This window comes from Syngnathus floridae, chromosome 13 (assembly GCF_059516105.1).
Source record: "Syngnathus floridae isolate MCC-2025c chromosome 13, RoL_Sflo_1.0, whole genome shotgun sequence".
Lineage (NCBI taxonomy): Eukaryota > Metazoa > Chordata > Actinopteri > Syngnathiformes > Syngnathidae > Syngnathus > Syngnathus floridae.
The window spans coordinates 4,582,450-4,599,517 of NC_142425.1; the positions used below are offsets into that span (position 1 = coordinate 4,582,450).

Here is a 17,068-nt window from a genome sequence, read left to right on the forward strand (position 1 = left end):
TTTGCTTTGGTTTAAGAGTGGAAATTTGAGATACGATAAGCAATTGTTTGGCACGTAGAAAACGCGTCCTCAAATTTACCGTCAAGCTGAAAATGAAACACTGGGCATAAACAGCTGTGCTAGCTCAAAATGCAAATGACAGGCTAACCATATTTTGGCATATGCAACAAGACCAACATGGTTGCAGCGTGGCATCCTTGGTGGCTTCATTATTTTATTTATTTTCATGAAAGGAGAATTTGCCATACATGTGTTTTGAGGGACGAATTCCACTCGTATCTCAGGGCAGAGGGCACCACTGCATTCCAGTTGTAATGATTAGAATGGCTGGAGGAGGTCAGAGCATGGCTTTGTAGAAGGTGAGAGAGTGTCGCAGGAACTGGTCCTGCTCCATACACACAAGCAGGTCACGAAGCATCACGCGGCTCACGCGATGGACCGCCTGCCTGGGCGCCAGCGACACCTGGCACGCATGCACACACCCAACAATCTCATTGGTTCTCACCGTCTGTCACACATTCTGGCTCATAATCTGTACCTGGCCTTCGGTGTTACTGATCGGTTTCTTCTTCCTGGGGCCGATGGCTGCCAGAGCGGTGAGGTTGGCTTCTCGTTTCTGCTGCTGAGCTTCTTCCATTTGTTGCAACTTAAGGGGAGAAGGACGACGATAGCAGAGTCAGCAAAAGCACATAGAAGAACAAACTGCGAAGGTAATTTGCATGGAGTGTAAAAATCAGTACCTCTTTGGCTCGCTGCTTGAGCTGCTGCTGCAGAGGATCCTCAGTGTGTGAGCGACTCTGAGCGAGACAAACGTGGAGAGAGCCAAATGGGGTGAGACAGGAGGCAGAGGCAAATTTTGGGTGAGACGAGGCCGCGCTCGGCCTGAGACTGACCCTGGCCAAGCGCATCATCTTGTCCCGCTCCTCTTCATCTTTCCTCTTCTTCCTCAAAGTGTCCACCTCCTCCAGGAAATGCAGCTGCGAGCGGACGTCGCTCACTTTGGCTTGACACGGGTCATCCTGACGACAACAAACGGTCACCAGGAGCTCGAACGTGACGCAAAGCGCCTTTGGTACCTTAAGCGCCCTCTTGCGGTGCTCCGCCATCATGCGGAGCTTATGGAGGAGGCCGCGGAGATACTCCTGGGCAGCGTGAGAAACCAGAGCCACCGCCTCTGGGCCCACTTGGCTCACCCCCAGCGGGCGTCCCGTGCACAGGATCCGGCCCAGCACGGGGCCAGGAGACAAGAAGAGCTGATCCTGGCACGACTGCACGACCGAGCCCACTGCGCTAGTCAGGATCTGAGCATTCTCCTCACGCAGGTTGACGCCCGCCATGGACGCCACGTCGTTGATGTCGTCATCTTCTCTGCCGGAGGATCGCGGACGGGTTAGCTCAGTCATTGATTGGCCCATTCGCTGATTCTTGACGGGTGACTTGACTTACTTGTACGAGGCTGAATGGTCCCTGAAAGCAAGTTTGGTGGCGCACGGAGGCTCTTGAGCAAACGCTTGCTTCATAGAGAGCCCACCTAGTAAAAACAATCATAAAAAATAAAAATAATAATGAACAAATAATAATAAAAGATATAATTAAAAAAAAAATAAATAAACCCCAATAAAAATATATAATAATTATGACAAAAACTGAAGCAGCGGGGCTGACCTGTTAAGTTTTTTCCAATCTGGACTGGGGTGACTTTAGGGGTCGAGGAGACTCTCAAGTTCTTGGAGGTCAAAGCTCTGAACTGGGTCGAGACGCCTGTGCCACTTGACTGTAAAATGGATCATAAGCCACACTTGATGTGACTTTTGACAGTAACCAGACTCAAACGCCACAAACCGTCAGATATAGGGATCTTGGACTTGGAGCTGGGTTCACATTGGGCTTCTTCACCGCAGGGCCGCAGAGGGAGGAGGAGGAGGAGCAGGCCTGCTGGACGAATACCTGAGGGTCTGCGGTGAGGCGGCGCACTGCTGGGAGACTTTTCTGAAAGTAGCAGAACCAGTAAAAGTAGTAAGCCAGTGAATGAGCTCAAAACAGAACAGTGAGCGATCAATGCTCCCTCACTCACCTTGAGGAACGGCACCAAGCACGGCTGCGGTGTGGACTTGAGCTCCCGATAGAGCGCCTCGGTGAACTCCTCCGCCTCTATCCTGCCTTCCTGCAGCAACAATGTGAAAGTTATGCAACAACCCGACGGCATAAAACAGAAAGTCAAAGAGAAATGTCAAGAACCCCACCAGCAGAGTCCTGACCAGGCCTCGCACGTTGTTGGCCATGTCGGCCGACTTGGAGTCGCTGGAAGCCAGCTTCATCAGTGTCACCAGGAAGTTCTTGCACTTCTTCACACTCTCCAGCGTCTCCTGGTGGTTGGCAGGAGGAAAAAAAACTTTTAGGCGACATGATATGAAACTAAGTGTACGAGGATGCGGCACTCACCTGACTAAACGTGGGTGGGGGCTCCTTCATGGTTTCCACGGTGACGGACCGGTGTTCAGGCTCCACGCCGCGCGTTTGAACAGAAGCTGGCTTGGGAGTCACGCCGATCACCTGAAGGCACATAAACTGAGATGAAATCTTTGCGCAGAAGCCGTGAGAACTTACTTCCCAATCATCATTTAGCTCACTATCTTCATATGACATAACATTTTCTTCGTGTTTCATTCCTCGCATTGAATAACCAGTCACTCTGGCGGGAGCACTGAGAGGATGGTCCGAGACATGCTCCTACCTTAACCATGGGCTTCTGGAGCGCCGTCGGTTGTAAAGTCTGAGGAGCCGGAGCCGTCATCCTGATCACTGTCACCTTCTCGTTGCTTCGACCGGTGGCACCTGGCGTGGACGCCTCATGTTGCAAAGCGGCACAAACGGTGACCATGAGCGCACACGAGTGCGGCCTTGTGGTGTGCGTGTGTGGGGGGGTTCTCTACCTGGGGAGCCAGGATTCCGGTGGCTGCGCTGTTGCTTGTTCTGGCCACCTGTTGAGCCTGAGCAAAAGCCTGCTGAGACATCAGCATCAGCTGACCGCTGCCACTCCGGATCAGCATCATACCTGTCCATTTAAATGTACGTATGTAAACAGTTTGAAGTAGCCATTCCTACTAGTACTAGTTCCTACTAGTCGTTATATATTGGGGGAATCTTGTCAAGTTGCTACATGTATACCAGCCAGAAAAAATGTTTCAGTCGTGAGGACAAAAATTAAATACCTGGTGGAATCTGGATGTTAGCGGGCAACTGTGTCGGAGCCGGTCGAGGCGCCATGGGCACCTGCGGTCCAGCTGACCTAGGCACCGTTATCACCACTGTCCTCCCCTGGACTGACGTCGAGTTCATGGTGGTGGCCTGGCTCAGAACCGCTTTGGGACAGTTGGCACTTGCGCTGCCAGGCTTTGAAACTTTGGTTACCATCATGACGGCAGGGGACGACATCTGAGGTGCTTGAACCGAGGAAGCGGGTTGGTAGACTTCCCCCTTAGAAACACCTGGAGAAGGAACAAGGCCACACTTGGCTGTGACTTGTAGGGTCTTCACTTCATTTGGGGGCTCTTCATCTCCTGCTGTCCCCATGGGGTCTTTATTTGTTGCCATAATTGCCTCTAAGTGGGAAACAAATGTGACTTTGTGCAATCCAGTTTGTAGGACAGTTCTTCAACAATAATGTCTTTATTCATAACCTAAATTACTTAAATTGAAAACAAATGGAATTTTACACAACTACATTGTAAAGGCACATTTTTTTCAACAAACTACATCAAAGAAACTTACCTTTGTGTCGCTTTGTGGACTTTCTAAGCGCACCCAAATGTCATACGAGCCTTTGGGTACTTTAACCAAGCTCTTGAGGCAGGTGTACGCAATGTATCCATTTTGAACAGATTATCAAAGGGAAATGTGTTTCCGCTAATCTATAGGCAAGTATTTCCGACCAGGCGGCATCGTGTCTGACAAAGCGTATATTTCAAACAATCGCGATCTTTGAAATGTTTGCTAACACTTCAAATCTAGCCAATCCACGAGACTTTGCATGTAACGCGTTGCTAAGACACGTGACAGCATATAAAATAATACACGTGTTATGCAAAATGTCAGAAAATGTACGCCAAGTGTTTTTAGGATGGTTGAACCGGTGGCGCCTCGGGGCGTGCATATGTAAATTACGCACTCTTCAGGTGACGTGAACGCAACCTACAACTTTTACGCTCGGACTGCATTCAAGGCAAACGGAATATTCAGGCTTGTTGAATACCCTTTTTTTTTTTTTTCGTTCTTACACTCTACATAAAAATAATCTTGGTCCAAGATAACTTTCGTACTTTTCATGTGGCTTGAACGCAGCGTGACGTTATCAGCGCATCAGCAATGCGTTCAAGGCACACTGGAAGAACATGTACGTGTTGAATCGTGCCCAAACATACACAATATATATATATATATCATGTTCCTCTCGTTTTGATGCGCTTAACACATAAGAAAAACATTGGAATTTCGGTCGACGTTTAATAGGTAGAGCCACCCGAAGTTTTGTTCAAGCAACGACACGCCACTTGTGTCTGGAACTTCAAAGTAAATGCTCCACCGGAACACTGAACACTTGCTTAAAAGAGCTTTCTCATCTTGGTTTCCGACAAATTGGGCGACTGGGCGTGTCAGGCAGTGATAAATGCATTACTGTAGTAGCGAGTGGAGAGTTTATATCACTAAATCGTACAGCGTCCCTTTAAATAAAGGTTCTCAATAATTGATGGATGACTGAAATCTAAATTATGAATTTAAATTCATTCAGTGTAAAATTTTGCATGAGCAAAAATAAACGCAGTTTGGTCACGGTGAAAAGCTGTAAACATGCAAAAACATTTTAATGTGTAATCCAAAGAACATGTACAAGGGTTGCGATAGCTATCCAACAACCAGAGAGAAATAACAAAAAGCAAAAAGTTCGATCTGTACAGTTTATAGTGAGAAGACAGCAACGAAGCCATGACAAAAAAAAAGCAAAGCTTCGCTTCAGCGTCCGTCCGCCGTTGGCTAACTTGTGCGCTACAGAGCCGACGGCTCCCTCTGGTGGCCAATGGCTGCATAAGTTATACTTTGTGAACGACTAAAAGAGGTTGGCGTTTACTGTACATGTCTTCTCGCCCAAAATAAAATAACAATGATGATTTGACAAATGACAAATGTAATGACAAATTTGGAGCCACCGCACACATCGGCAGTGACACTTTAAGTCCAGTGTTTCGCTTTGTCTTTGCCACCAACAAACTGATTGGTGTTAAAAAAAAGTTCATGAAATGATTTAACTTCATTTTCAATCAAACACTTTACAAATTATCGTTGGATTAATATCGCTAGATTGAAAATGCAATTTAAGTTAATATTGAAAAATATTTTTTTCTCAATATCAACAAATGCTGACATTTTAAAGATATTTTATTGAACTGTTTTTGTAATTTATTAATTTAATTCTTAAACAAAGTTGACAAGTTTTACCGCAGTTTTTAGAATTTATAGTTAATGTAATAGTTTATTTCAATGTGTAAGTGCGTAAAATTGTTTACTTATAACAAGAAATGAATTTGAAATAAAGAAATGAAAAAAGGGGGAAAATTAAAAATAAATTCATTTGATTTTTTACCCTTGTAAAAACAATGAATGAACCAATTATTCAATTTAATAAATATTTAACTATTATTTTGCCAGTACGTATCCCACTATTTACAATAAACAAATTATTATTGAGGACATTGAAAAAAAAAAACAGCTGAATTAATTACACGACTCTTGATGACTTGATGGTTGAGGGCGGGCCACCAGTGAGCCGTGGGCTGCACTTTGGTACCCCTGCTCCAAATCGACCGATTAGAACCAGCGCAAGCCAAAATGAATGTACAGAAAGGCACGTTTGACCTCAGTGTTCTTGTGAGATTCAAGTGGAAGTCTGCGCCGCCGCCACCTGGCGCCTCTTTGCCTCACACCAAAAAGCGTCCCCAGTGAGAGCGTCCCTCCCGGTCGGGGTCGGTTCGGGCGCGGTCCAACCTTCAATCGTCGCAGCCGCCGTAGAGGTCGGCCAACTTGCGGAACCTGGGCCCCCAGTCGCCGAGGTAGTCGTAGTCCTGGTCGGCGCAGCTGGAGGCCGAGTGCAGGCTGCTGAGCGATCCAGCCGTTGAGCCGCCGCCTTCATAGTCGAACACCAGCAGCGAGTCGTATGGCGGCGCCGTCGGGTCGTTGTCCGCCGCCTTCAAGCCCTGAAATTCAGGCGTGCAAAAATAAGAAAAGTTCAACCCCAAAAAATCTCCTGCACAACCCAGACAGGAAACCGATTCTCCTCCCTCCACACTTTTCGCCGAGCCAGCCCGGTACAATTAGGGCAGCATTTCAAGCCTCTCTCATGACCTGTGTGGACCCTTTCACGCGGTCTGACAAGTGAGCGAACTGGCTGACCTTGTTAACCCTCCCCGAAGAAGACCCGTCACAACCCAGTGGAATGGAAATTTGTTGGAGAACTCCTTTCAGGCTGCTTCTTCTGTACAATTTCTTAGTGAGTTGCAATAACTTTCCATTCCAACATATAAGAAATGTGTCAAGTCTGACTGTGTGTGTGTTATGTGTTGTGTGTATGTTGCAGTAGACGGACAGCATGCTGACTGTGTGTGTGTGTTATATGATTTGTGTGTGTTGCAGTAGATGGACAGCAGAGGGCGCTGTGCAAGAATGCCAGATTACGCAGTGGAGAGGATTTGGGTCAAGCCGGACAGACGCTGCCTGTTTGGATTCCGCAGATTAAGAAGCGTAACCTCTACACATATAAACACACACAGACACACATTCACCAATGAACACGCACACACATTCAAACCAGCTCTGAGCGATGGACTGATTGATGATGCACCGTCGGCGCGGCCACGTGTCGTGAGATCGGTTCAGGCCGTTTGAATGAATAAAAATGCGACGTTGCAGTTACATTTGGCTTCTCTTTAGTGACAAGAGTTTAAAAATAATTAGCAATCCACTGGGATTGGCTCCAGCACACCCGCGACCACAAAAGACCACAGAATCTCATCTCGGAAACACAGTTTCAAACCCAACTGGTTGTTTCAAACCTAATCGAGCCTCGGCTGAAAGCCGCGGAGGGTGTTTTGCGCACGCTGGCACGTACCTCATGGATGAAGTCGCCGATGTCTCCGGGATGCGGCGCGGCGGACCTGAGCGGGTAGCGGTGGTCGTGATGAAGCGGCCTCTCGTCCAGACGTCTGATGCCGACCTTGGCGCCGCACTCTCCCTCCCCCACCGAGTCAGGCTGCTGCAGCTGGCTCAGGTCATAGTCCTGAAGAAGCACGTTGAAAGTTTGAAATGCAATAATGTGCGATAGAAATTAAAAGTAAAAAATAAAAATCACATTCAAAACCAATGTATCCATTGGACTACAAACGAATACCTGGTCCTCCTCGCCGCCGCCTTCCTCGTCGTATTTGAGGATGTTGTCGCGCACGTCATCCTCGGGGTCGATGAGAAGCTGCTTGGCCTGCCGCTCTTTATCACGCCTTTTCATCCACACGCCCAACAGCAGCACCAACACTAAACAAGCATCAAATCGATTGTGTTAAATCGACGTGATTTCTCTTATTTGCGCCCCAGTTGCTCAATTGTCCAATAGTGGAAGCTTCACTTTTTTAAACATTTTCTTGTGTTACAGATTTGAAATAAAAGAAGATTTATATTAAAAAAAAAAAAAAGACTTATACACATGGTCATTTTTAGAGTTAGGGATAAGAGGTAACTTAAAGTTTTTTACAAAAAAGCCCGAGTATACATGATCAACGTTAGTTTTAAACCCTAATTTGAAACTCAATCCAGGCTTGAAGTTCAAGTCGAGTTTGTCAATTTTACCGAGCAGCACGATGATGCAGATGAGGATGCCGATGACAGCGCCCATGCCCAGCCCGGCGGCCATGACGCGCTGCATGTCCACGCAGTCGCCGTGGCGGTCGCAGCGGCACACCTTGACGCGCAGGTACGACGCGTTGGACATGGGCGGGTTGCCTGAGTCGGTGATCCTGATGGCCACCACGTAGACGCCGAGTGCCAGCGGGTCGGCACGCAGACGCAGCTGAGCATGCTCACCTGCCGGGGCAAAGACCAACGTGCTTGTGAGTTCCACTTCTTTCATGAAAAGCAGTTTTGTTTACCACATAATGATGATTTTGACATGATGGAGATTCATGTTTTGTCACCAAAACACTTTTTTTGTAAAGACAGTCTTGATGACTTACCACTGAGTCTGCTGAGCGTCCAGTTGCGTCGCACATCTGACGGGCGGGTGGGCAGCTCAAACGCAAAGGGCCCGGCGTTGGAACCTTGGTCAGGGTCGATAGCAGTGATGTTGACGCCACGGCCGCTGGCCTCGGGCCTCTCGCACATCTCCACCTCCGGTGGGAAGACGTGTGGCGCGTTGTCGTTGATGTCCATCAGGTACAATTGAAGGGTGCCCGTACCACTGGCAGGGGGCACACCTGCACGCACAACGAAATATGCAAGACGTGCACACACACACACACACACACACACACACACACACACACACACACACACACACACACACACACACACACATTCAAGACATACACATTCAAGACATACACGCACACAGCATTTCGTGAAGCTGGTCATTTGGCATTTCCGGGCACTGAGAGAAGAAGCACAGCTGTGACATTCCATTCCTCTTCGGCCATTTTCCAATTTCAACAGACAATTGTTTTTTTCTCTGACGAGAAAGAACGATTATAAGCAGAACCAGAGGAGGAATTTGGGAACCTCTGGAATAAAAGCAAGTATTGTAGGCAATGGACACTAAAGAACTGTTGTCTCCGGAGGGCGGATGAGACCAACACGACGGCGCCAGGAACAGGAAAAATGACACCATAGCATTGCAGAGTGAGTTAAAGCAGCATTGTCGTCTGCACGGTCGAATAAACGCGGCAACCATCAACATGAAAATGACTGGTACGCATTAGCCCCATATACTAATGCTACACTGCTGTTAGCTTAATATGCTAACACAACACAACTAATGTTATCAACGTCAATGTTGTTGGTTAAACAATCATCAGGTCACTTCATCCTCGTGTGTTAACGTTGTGGTTCTTTTGGTTGTCTCACCGTTGTCAGCGGCCATGAAGGTGACGTTGTACAGGTTGTTCTTGACGTAAGGCGATTCGCGGTCCAGGATGGCGATGGTGGAGATGCGCCCGTTGACCGGGTCGATCTCCAGCCAATTGGCGGGGTCGAACATCTTTGAGTACCTGGTGGGAGAAGGTTGCACATGATCCGTTGGCTTGACTCGACTCGACTTTCTGATCAATGAGTCAGCACTCGGCAAATTTTCACATGCTTTAAAAAGAAGCTTTAACCTGTTTACTGCAACTCACCGTTGGAGTTTACTGTCAAACTAACTATGCGTACTTGGAACAGACACAAAGCTTCCTTAGCCTTCGAGGCATTACGCAGCGACTATGATGAGTGTTTGTGTGCCTTTTGCCAGCCTCCCATTGGCTGTTGCTAGGCAACAAAGACAGGAGCGCTCCATTTTGTAGCAAACACTCGGCCGGAGCAGACGTCCTACTGGCAAAACTGCCGGTCTGGGTTTTATTTCAATTTTTTTCTTTCCAAATCACATTGGCAGAAAAAAAAGTTAAGAGGATCTTATCTCCGCCGGGAGGCAAAACTTTGACGAGATATGAGAGCGTGAAAGCTCCACGACGGACGGATTTATTCAGGCCAATTTGATGTCACGAAATGGGAATATAGAACACACTCGAGAACCACAACTCGACTGCAAAAGCACAAACTAACACATCAAACCTGACAGTAAAACATCAAGACCAAAGAACAGCGACCCAATGGAGCACCCAAAAAAAAAAAAAAAAACACAAGCCGAGATTCTCACCGGATGGTCTGCCTCATGAAACGGTCGGGGTCCTGCGCCGTAAAAGTGGCAAGCATGGAGCCAGCGGGCATGCCCTCATCCAGCTTGATGGCTTTGGGATTGGGGCTGAACTCGGGGCTCTCGTTCAGGTCCAGGATCCGGATGGAGACGGTGGCTGTGGACTGGCGCTGCGGGTGGATGCCGCGGGCCAGCGGTGCCTCGTTTTCCGCCTCCACGTTCAGCACGAATGAGCGAGTCAGCTCAAAGTCGATGGGCTGGAGAGGAAGGTGTGATAGAAATCAGCGCCGCGCGACCCAGAGCAGTTGCTCGGGGGGCTCTCACCTTGACCACAGTGAGGAGCCCTTCGTTGGTGGCCGGATCGGTAGGGATGGAGAAGCGCCCGGTGGGGTCTCCGCTGACGATGCGGTAGACGGCGTTCCAAGCCAAAGAGTGTGGCTGGTCCTTGTCCGTCACTGTCAGGTTGGTCACGATCACATTCACCAGGTTCTCGTGGACCTCGCCGAAAAACTGCGATAGACGTGCGGGCCACGTTAGCGGAGGAAACGGGTCCCGTAGGAAGACGGGAGGGGCGTACCGCGTCGGTGGTGAATTCGGGTGGGTTGTCGTTGACGTCGGTGATCCTGATAATGGTGGTGGCGGTGTTGGAAAGGCCGTAGGTGGGGTTGCCCTCCATGTCGGTGGCCTGGATGATCAGTGTGTACTGAGACACTTTCTGGAAAACAAACACAAGTGGGCTTGATGAGATGCGGTACCATGTGATTCAAGTCCAATTCAATGCCACCAAATCCAAAGGCATGACGAGACTCCTTCATGCCAATCACAAGGCGAGACGATTGGCGTCAAGATGTGGCTCACGCCAATCACCCCCCTCTGATTTTGAATCCTATTCCTCAGGTATCACACCTGAGCTGTCATGAAGTGACTTATTGCCAGACGACCACAGTCTCCATCTTTTGGATGGCTCCCGGCCAGCATGCAAATGACAAATGGCGTGCCCGCCGGAACGATGACAACATTTTGCCGGCTCGACTCGTGTTGGATTATGACTAAAAAAAGGCCCAATCTGTTTTAGCGCTGCGGGAAGCACTGCGGGCCAGACAGACGCTGACAGGCGGACGCTCCATATGGCCGACGCTCGCCCCCCCACCCCTACCTACCCCAACACACACACTCACACACCTCGCGGTCCAGGCCTGCTGCCACGGTGATGATGTCACCAGTCTTGTTGTTAATAGTGAACATGTTGGAGGATGGGCTTTGGGGACTCTGAGTCAGGATCTTGTATCGCAGCATCCCGTTGGCCGTTTTGGGATCATCCTTGTCCACAGCCGTCACGGTCATCACAAAGGTCCCTGTGGGGAGGAAGAAAGTGTGTTTAGAAAAAAAAAAGGTAGGAAATAAAATGATCTGAATCAGATAAAACGGGAGAATCTGACTTACTTTGTCAGAACTGGAAATACAATCTCATTAAGTTAAAATATGAATAATTACAAAGAATCTTTGAAACATTTGAAACGACTACATGACGACCACAAAACTACTTGGCAATGAGTATGAGCAGAAACGTGTGTATGTGTGCGCGTGTGTGTGTACGTGTGTGTGTGCTCGCACGCGTGTGTGTGTGTACCTGGCTTGGAGCCCTCCGGCACAGAGCCATTGAAGACGGTGTGTGTGAACTCAGGCCGGTTGTCGTTCTGGTCGATGACGTTGATGTGAATCTCCACAGGCGTCTCCACCTGGTTGCCGTTCAAGTCCACGGCGTGGGCGCGCAACTGTGCACAACACGCACACAAGGCTACGTTTAGCATCAGCGGCTCTGTGAGCTCCCATTTTGCTCGTGTACATTTTTTTTCTTTGACCCTCGAGAAAAGTTTGTAACCCTCTTTTTAAAACGGCACATTTAAATCATGTTTTGTAGTTTTGTACTGCAGCTTGTATATAAAACGAGCTATGTTGCCTTGCATTTTATTTTTCATTTATTTGTTTATCCAAATTTTATTTATTTATACAATTCTTATTTATTGATTTATCCATTTATTTATTCATTCATTCATTCATTCATTCATTCATTCATTCATTCATTCATTCATTCATTCATTCATTCATTCATTCATTCACTCATTCAGTCATTCATTGTTTTTTTCTTTCATTTTGGGAGGCTGGAACAGATTCCCATCTTTTCCATTCATTTGAATGTGGAAAGTTGCTTTGCCGTGATTTCTGCTTTGCCGAGCAGTCCTCTGCTCGCGATCAGTAACATAATTTATATTGGGCACCTCGCGCTGCTGTAATAATCTCCCGTAAATGACATGCAGTTCTATTCATGTTTACCGTGATGCTTGATGTAAATCTGCGGCTGTTATTTTTTTCTAAGCAGAAAAACATGCATCAGCATGACCCTGCACGCTTGTCTCCCAGCATCGGCATCAAAGAGGTCCAAAACAGCCGTGCGAATGCTTGACTCTCAGCATCGGGCCAATTAGATGCCTAGCTGGCCAGTCTTCGCCTGCTTTGTAGTTGTCAGCGTGGCGCAGGAGAAAGATGACTGCGTTTGGCAAATAAATAAATAAATGAAATAAAAAAAGGCCAAATATGATGACTAAAGCGTTTGGTTGGCCCGCGACCCTCAGCCAGTAATTCGTTTAGGGCTTCCTCTCCCTCATGAATAAAGATGGCGCCCCATCTCGGCTGGCACTTTCTGACAACTCCATCCAGCTGCATGAATATTCATGGCTGGAGCGGCTTAAATGCAAATGTGCCTGCTGCGACTCCACATTTGCACTCCACCGCGCAGCTTCCCATCAAAAGGTTACGCTCGTCTCTCGGAGAGGCGCGTGATTTGCGCATGACGTCGTCAGACTTGAGCTTTAGGAGAACTTCGTCTTCATCTTTTTTTTTTATCTCCAACCATGAGAGAGAATTTATTTTGGTCCGCTAGGAAGCCAAGTTTATTTTGGGTGTTATTCCAATGTTGTCCACAAGATGGCAGGACTGTATTTTGTTTGACTCTAAATTTGTAAGAAGAACAAAAACAAGAAGTACTATAATAATATTGTTAAAGTACCGGATAAACCCAAACTGTTAAGAGTATGGTGAAAATTGTGAAAATAATTTGAAGTTCAAATCTAGTTATTCTAACTAATACAAATTACAATTCCAATTACCGTATTTTTTGGACTATAAATCGCGTTTTTTTTCATAGTTTGGGTGGGGGGGCGACTTATACTGAGAGCGACTTATATGTGAATTTTTTCATAAATTTTCGAAATTAAAAAAAAAACAAGTGAAACCGCGATAAACGAACCGCGATGTAGCAAGGGATTACTGTAATTTCAATTTCAAGTGACGTCAGCAGCGTGGTGCTGCAGTTGTTGACATAAAGGACAAAGATTCGATCACGGGATGATGAAGACGATGAAGGGACTCACGTACTACCAGCATCATTAGCAGCTTTGTTTGTAAGTGACACGGAGGACGAAGAGTTTGAAGGATTTAAGGATTTGGAGTGACACAGAAGGTTTGAAAAACTATTATGGCTTTTACGCACGCCCGGTCCTACTCTACAGAGCTCTCTTTCACCTCCGTGGATGGAAGTCGGGGGCCGGTGCTCGGTCGGGTGGCTGTCCGGGGACGGTGGATGGGGCTCGGACATGGCTTTTACGCACGCCGGGTCCTACTCTACGGAGCTCTCTTTCACCTTCGTGGATGGAAGTCGGGGGCCGGTGCTCGGCCGGGTGGCTGTCCGGGGGCGGTGGATGGGGCTTGGACATGGCTTTTACGCACGCCCGGTCCTATTCTATGGAGCTCTCTTCCACCTCCGTGGCTGGAAGTGCCACCTCCGGGGATGGAAGTCCACGCCGCCACACGCCTGGAAGTCGACGCCGGTGCTTAACCATTTATGTTATAGTTATTTGATATATTTCATTTCGTGTAGCAACTTGTATATGTTTTTATCGTTACAGTTCAGTAGTTGTTGGCTCGTTGAACTCTTGTTTTGTTAAATAAAGAGCCGTTTACCAAACCCACGTCTTTCCTTGTACTTAGTTAACGCTACAATACAGTTATATACTAGATCTGTGGAATAACAACGAGGCTGATGTCAGGGTGCACGCGCGCCGTTGTTGACAAAGGACGAGGAATTTGATCGATGGATTTAATGATTTCGAGTGACACAGATGGTTTGATAATATTATTGATTATATAATAGTTATTTGATATATAATTTATATATTGTTATATGGGCCTGTGGAATATTTTGAAGTGCAAGCGCTATCAGCGGCGCGCACCCATTGTTGACAAAGGACGATCGATGGATTTTATGAATTGGAGTGACACAAATGGTTTTATAAACATGTTATTTATGTAATAGTGTTTTGAATAACTCTGAATGTTACGTCAGGCCTGTTCTCAGCTCTTCGTTTGTGTTTATGTCACGTTAGCATACCTATTGTTTAGCCTGTTGTTGCTCGTTCATGTCTGTTCTTGGTGTTGGATTTTGTCGAATACATTTCCTCCAATATGCGACTTATACCCCGGAGCGACTTATATATGTTTTTTTTTCACGTTATTGTGCATTTTATGGCTAATGTGACCTATATTCCGGAGCGACTTTTAGTTCGAAAAATACGGTAATTATTTATTTAAAAATTTTTCAACAGAATGTCCTCACTAACTTAATATTGGGATGCATGCGGACTTACATGAAAGTTGGGGATGTGCTCCCGGTCGAGAGGTTTGGTGACGGACAGCTGACCCGAGATGGGATTGATGATGAAGATGCCCGTCGGCGGCTGGTCGGCCCCGGGACCCGTCACGCTGTAGCGCAGCATCCAGCTCTTGTCCCGGTCCGATCGGATCTGCGGCACAGACGCGGGCGACAGATGAAGTGCTTGAGTCTTACAGGAATGGACTGACGCAAAAACGGGGGTTGTTAAACTTTTTGGCCCCGGGGCCACTTGCAGTCACGCCTGAAACGATGTCGTGTTAAAATAAAAACATGGAAATACTCCATGAGGTGAAGCTACATGCCAGCCCTCATCATTTTTTCCAGGGCCGCCCATTTTTACATTTCTATGGCATTGAGGGCTACGCACGGCATTTGGAGGTTAAGCAAACTGCTGGAGCGAGGCTGATGGGATGCACAGCGCGCAGAGATCAAAGATCGCTCGGAGTCTTGCCAAGCTGTGTGTAAGATAAACATGGACAATTATATTTTTTCTGCATGAGTGAAGCCCAGCTCGAAATGTACCATCCAAGCTTTAATGTCCGCCAGGGCTCGCTGTTGGTTACCACGGCAACAGTGGATTGCTTTCATGTGTCAGAATTCATATTGCATTTTTTTCTTAAAGAGGATGTTTTCCCTCACAGGGTGAAGAATAATGAAAATGTACGTCTAGCCTACCGGACCCGGCGGCGTGTAGGCTCGGAGCAAGGGTTAAGCGCCACGCCTCAGGGCCAGCTTTTACTTTCGGATCGCTGCAACTGTCAGACTGCATTAAATTGTTCGTATGGGGGAAAAAGATTTTCCCATGCTGATGTGTCCATTTTTTTATGTGAACAAACACTGCCCCCACAAATAAAAACACCAACAGTTAATAGTTGTCAATGTATGTAGATTAATTTTTGCCATTCTAATATTTGAAGGCTACTGTTGCAATACTTTTGCGGTGTCAGCTGGCACGTCCTTACTCTGACAAGGTCCTCGGGGAACTGTCCTCGCGAGTTCTCGGGCACGTTGATGGGCGGGATGACCCAGTCCCTCTTGACTCGCCGCAGAGCACCGTTGCCCCTGACGACCGCTGGGCTGCTTCTGCCGCTGCTGCGCCATGGAAACAGCATCTTGGTCTTCAACTCGGGCTGACTCAGTGTTGCGGCGCCACGCTTCACCTGCAAGACAGGGTAAACAAGCGTCACTGCGCGCGCTATGGGACACACAGGCAAACTGTCAAACATGCACACACGCTGACTGGAATATACGTAGTCTGTCATGCACACAGGCTGTTCTTCACACACACACACATTGTGTGACTGTCACACACAAGCACTATATCTGCCTCTCTCACACACACACACACACACACACACACACACACACACACACACACACACACACACACACACACACACACACATACACACACACACACACACACACACACACGCGCGCACACACACACACACACACACACACACACACACACACTGTCTTATAGCACGGATGCACACACACACATACGCACACTGTGACTGAATGTACTGGACGTATTTCTGCTCTCATTGCACTGGCTTGGATTAATGCCCTCATTACTGCCCCTCTGATAAATGGCCGCCACCTGTCACTGTGCGTGTGCATGTGTGCTTGCGAATGTGTGTATGAGCGCACAGCTCCATCATGGTGGCGGGTCAACGCCGAGAAGCGACGCCTGAGGCTTCGCCCTGGCTTGTAATACAAAGGAAAAAAGAAAAAAAGCGCTTGACCTCAGACGTTTTCAGGCGCCGCTGGCCGGCTTAAATGTTGTCTGGGGAATAAACCATCATAAAAGCCTCATAAAAAGGGCATAAAAAGTAAAATCGTTTGTTGAATAGCATGAAAAACGCATTCCTAGGGGAAAGGAACATGAATGTGCGATAATTACAATTTAAGGCCACAAAAAAGTGTGGGAAAATAAAAAGTGATCCACTTTGATATTTGTCAACTATTTTGTCATTGTGTTGTATATTTTACTCACACACAGCAAGATGAAAGAGGTATGAAGATTTTACATCACTGCTATGGCGCTACGTTAGCGGAGGTGTAGCTAGCTAGCTTTGTTTCACCACTGATCAATAAGACAGGAAAAAGGTTAATGCAAACTTTTTGATGCAAAGCAGCACAATTAAATACAGTCAGGATGATACAGAGAATGTTCAGAAGGGATAGCTATCGGCAGTGATTAAAGTTAACAGGGGCTCAGACGCTAACAGCTAGCTGCTATTAACTTGTGATTTAATTTACTGTTTTACAGTTGACTGCCTTTGTGGTTGTCCCATTGTCATATGTATAAGGGCTTTGTTAACAGCTCCAGCTGGTGTGAAATGCGCTGTATAAATGATGCTGTATTGTATAATGAAATGGCTAATAGG

The 17,068-nt window shown here is 47.2% G+C and overlaps 2 protein-coding genes across 5 annotated transcripts in view; both read right to left on the reverse strand.

Moving 5' to 3' along the window:
• Nucleotides 1-194: 194 nt before the first annotated feature.
• Nucleotides 195-4,227, reverse strand: LOC148388225 (transcription initiation factor TFIID subunit 4-like). Its single transcript, XM_088394733.1, has 15 exons — nucleotides 3,772-4,227; nucleotides 3,213-3,602; nucleotides 2,934-3,055; nucleotides 2,735-2,848; nucleotides 2,443-2,553; nucleotides 2,244-2,366; nucleotides 2,075-2,164; nucleotides 1,843-1,989; nucleotides 1,666-1,774; nucleotides 1,447-1,531; nucleotides 1,077-1,368; nucleotides 894-1,019; nucleotides 741-797; nucleotides 539-646; nucleotides 195-463 (listed from the first exon to the last, which is right to left on the reverse strand). The coding sequence occupies exons 2-15, from the start codon at nucleotides 3,592-3,594 to the stop codon at nucleotides 338-340; spliced, it is 1,992 nt and encodes a 663-aa protein (XP_088250859.1). The 5' UTR covers nucleotides 3,595-3,602; nucleotides 3,772-4,227; the 3' UTR covers nucleotides 195-337.
• Nucleotides 4,228-4,822: 595 nt separating this feature from the next.
• Nucleotides 4,823-17,068, reverse strand: part of LOC148388226 (cadherin-2-like) — a 34,210-nt gene continuing 21,964 nt past the window's right edge. For all 4 annotated transcript variants that reach the window (XM_088394730.1, XM_088394731.1, XM_088394732.1 and 1 more), the window contains 13 exons: nucleotides 15,635-15,832; nucleotides 14,647-14,802; nucleotides 11,574-11,718; nucleotides 11,126-11,298; nucleotides 10,521-10,658; nucleotides 10,268-10,453; nucleotides 9,947-10,200; nucleotides 9,160-9,302; nucleotides 8,274-8,513; nucleotides 7,891-8,124; nucleotides 7,439-7,578; nucleotides 7,160-7,327; nucleotides 4,823-6,248 (listed from right to left, as the gene is read on the reverse strand). In XM_088394730.1, the coding sequence (XP_088250856.1) occupies nucleotides 6,042-6,248; nucleotides 7,160-7,327; nucleotides 7,439-7,578; nucleotides 7,891-8,124; nucleotides 8,274-8,513; nucleotides 9,160-9,302; nucleotides 9,947-10,200; nucleotides 10,268-10,453; nucleotides 10,521-10,658; nucleotides 11,126-11,298; nucleotides 11,574-11,718; nucleotides 14,647-14,802; nucleotides 15,635-15,832 (2,382 nt within the window). In that variant the 3' untranslated portion in view covers nucleotides 4,823-6,041. The remainder of the gene's footprint in view (nucleotides 6,249-7,159; nucleotides 7,328-7,438; nucleotides 7,579-7,890; nucleotides 8,125-8,273; nucleotides 8,514-9,159; nucleotides 9,303-9,946; nucleotides 10,201-10,267; nucleotides 10,454-10,520; nucleotides 10,659-11,125; nucleotides 11,299-11,573; nucleotides 11,719-14,646; nucleotides 14,803-15,634; nucleotides 15,833-17,068) is intronic.

Bases quoted from the DNA above. Each gene is read 5' to 3' on its own strand.
- LOC148388225 (XM_088394733.1), bottom strand. From the start codon at position 3,594: ATGGCAACAAATAAAGACCCCATGGGGACAGCAGGAGATGAAGAGCCC. The intron at 1,532-1,665 runs GTCAGCCCCGCT...TGTTTTTACTAG, and splicing joins GATTGGAAAAAACTTAACAG to GTGGGCTCTCTATGAAGCAA. The intron at 464-538 runs GTACAGATTATG...CATGCGTGCCAG, and splicing joins TCAGTAACACCGAAGGCCAG to GTGTCGCTGGCGCCCAGGCA.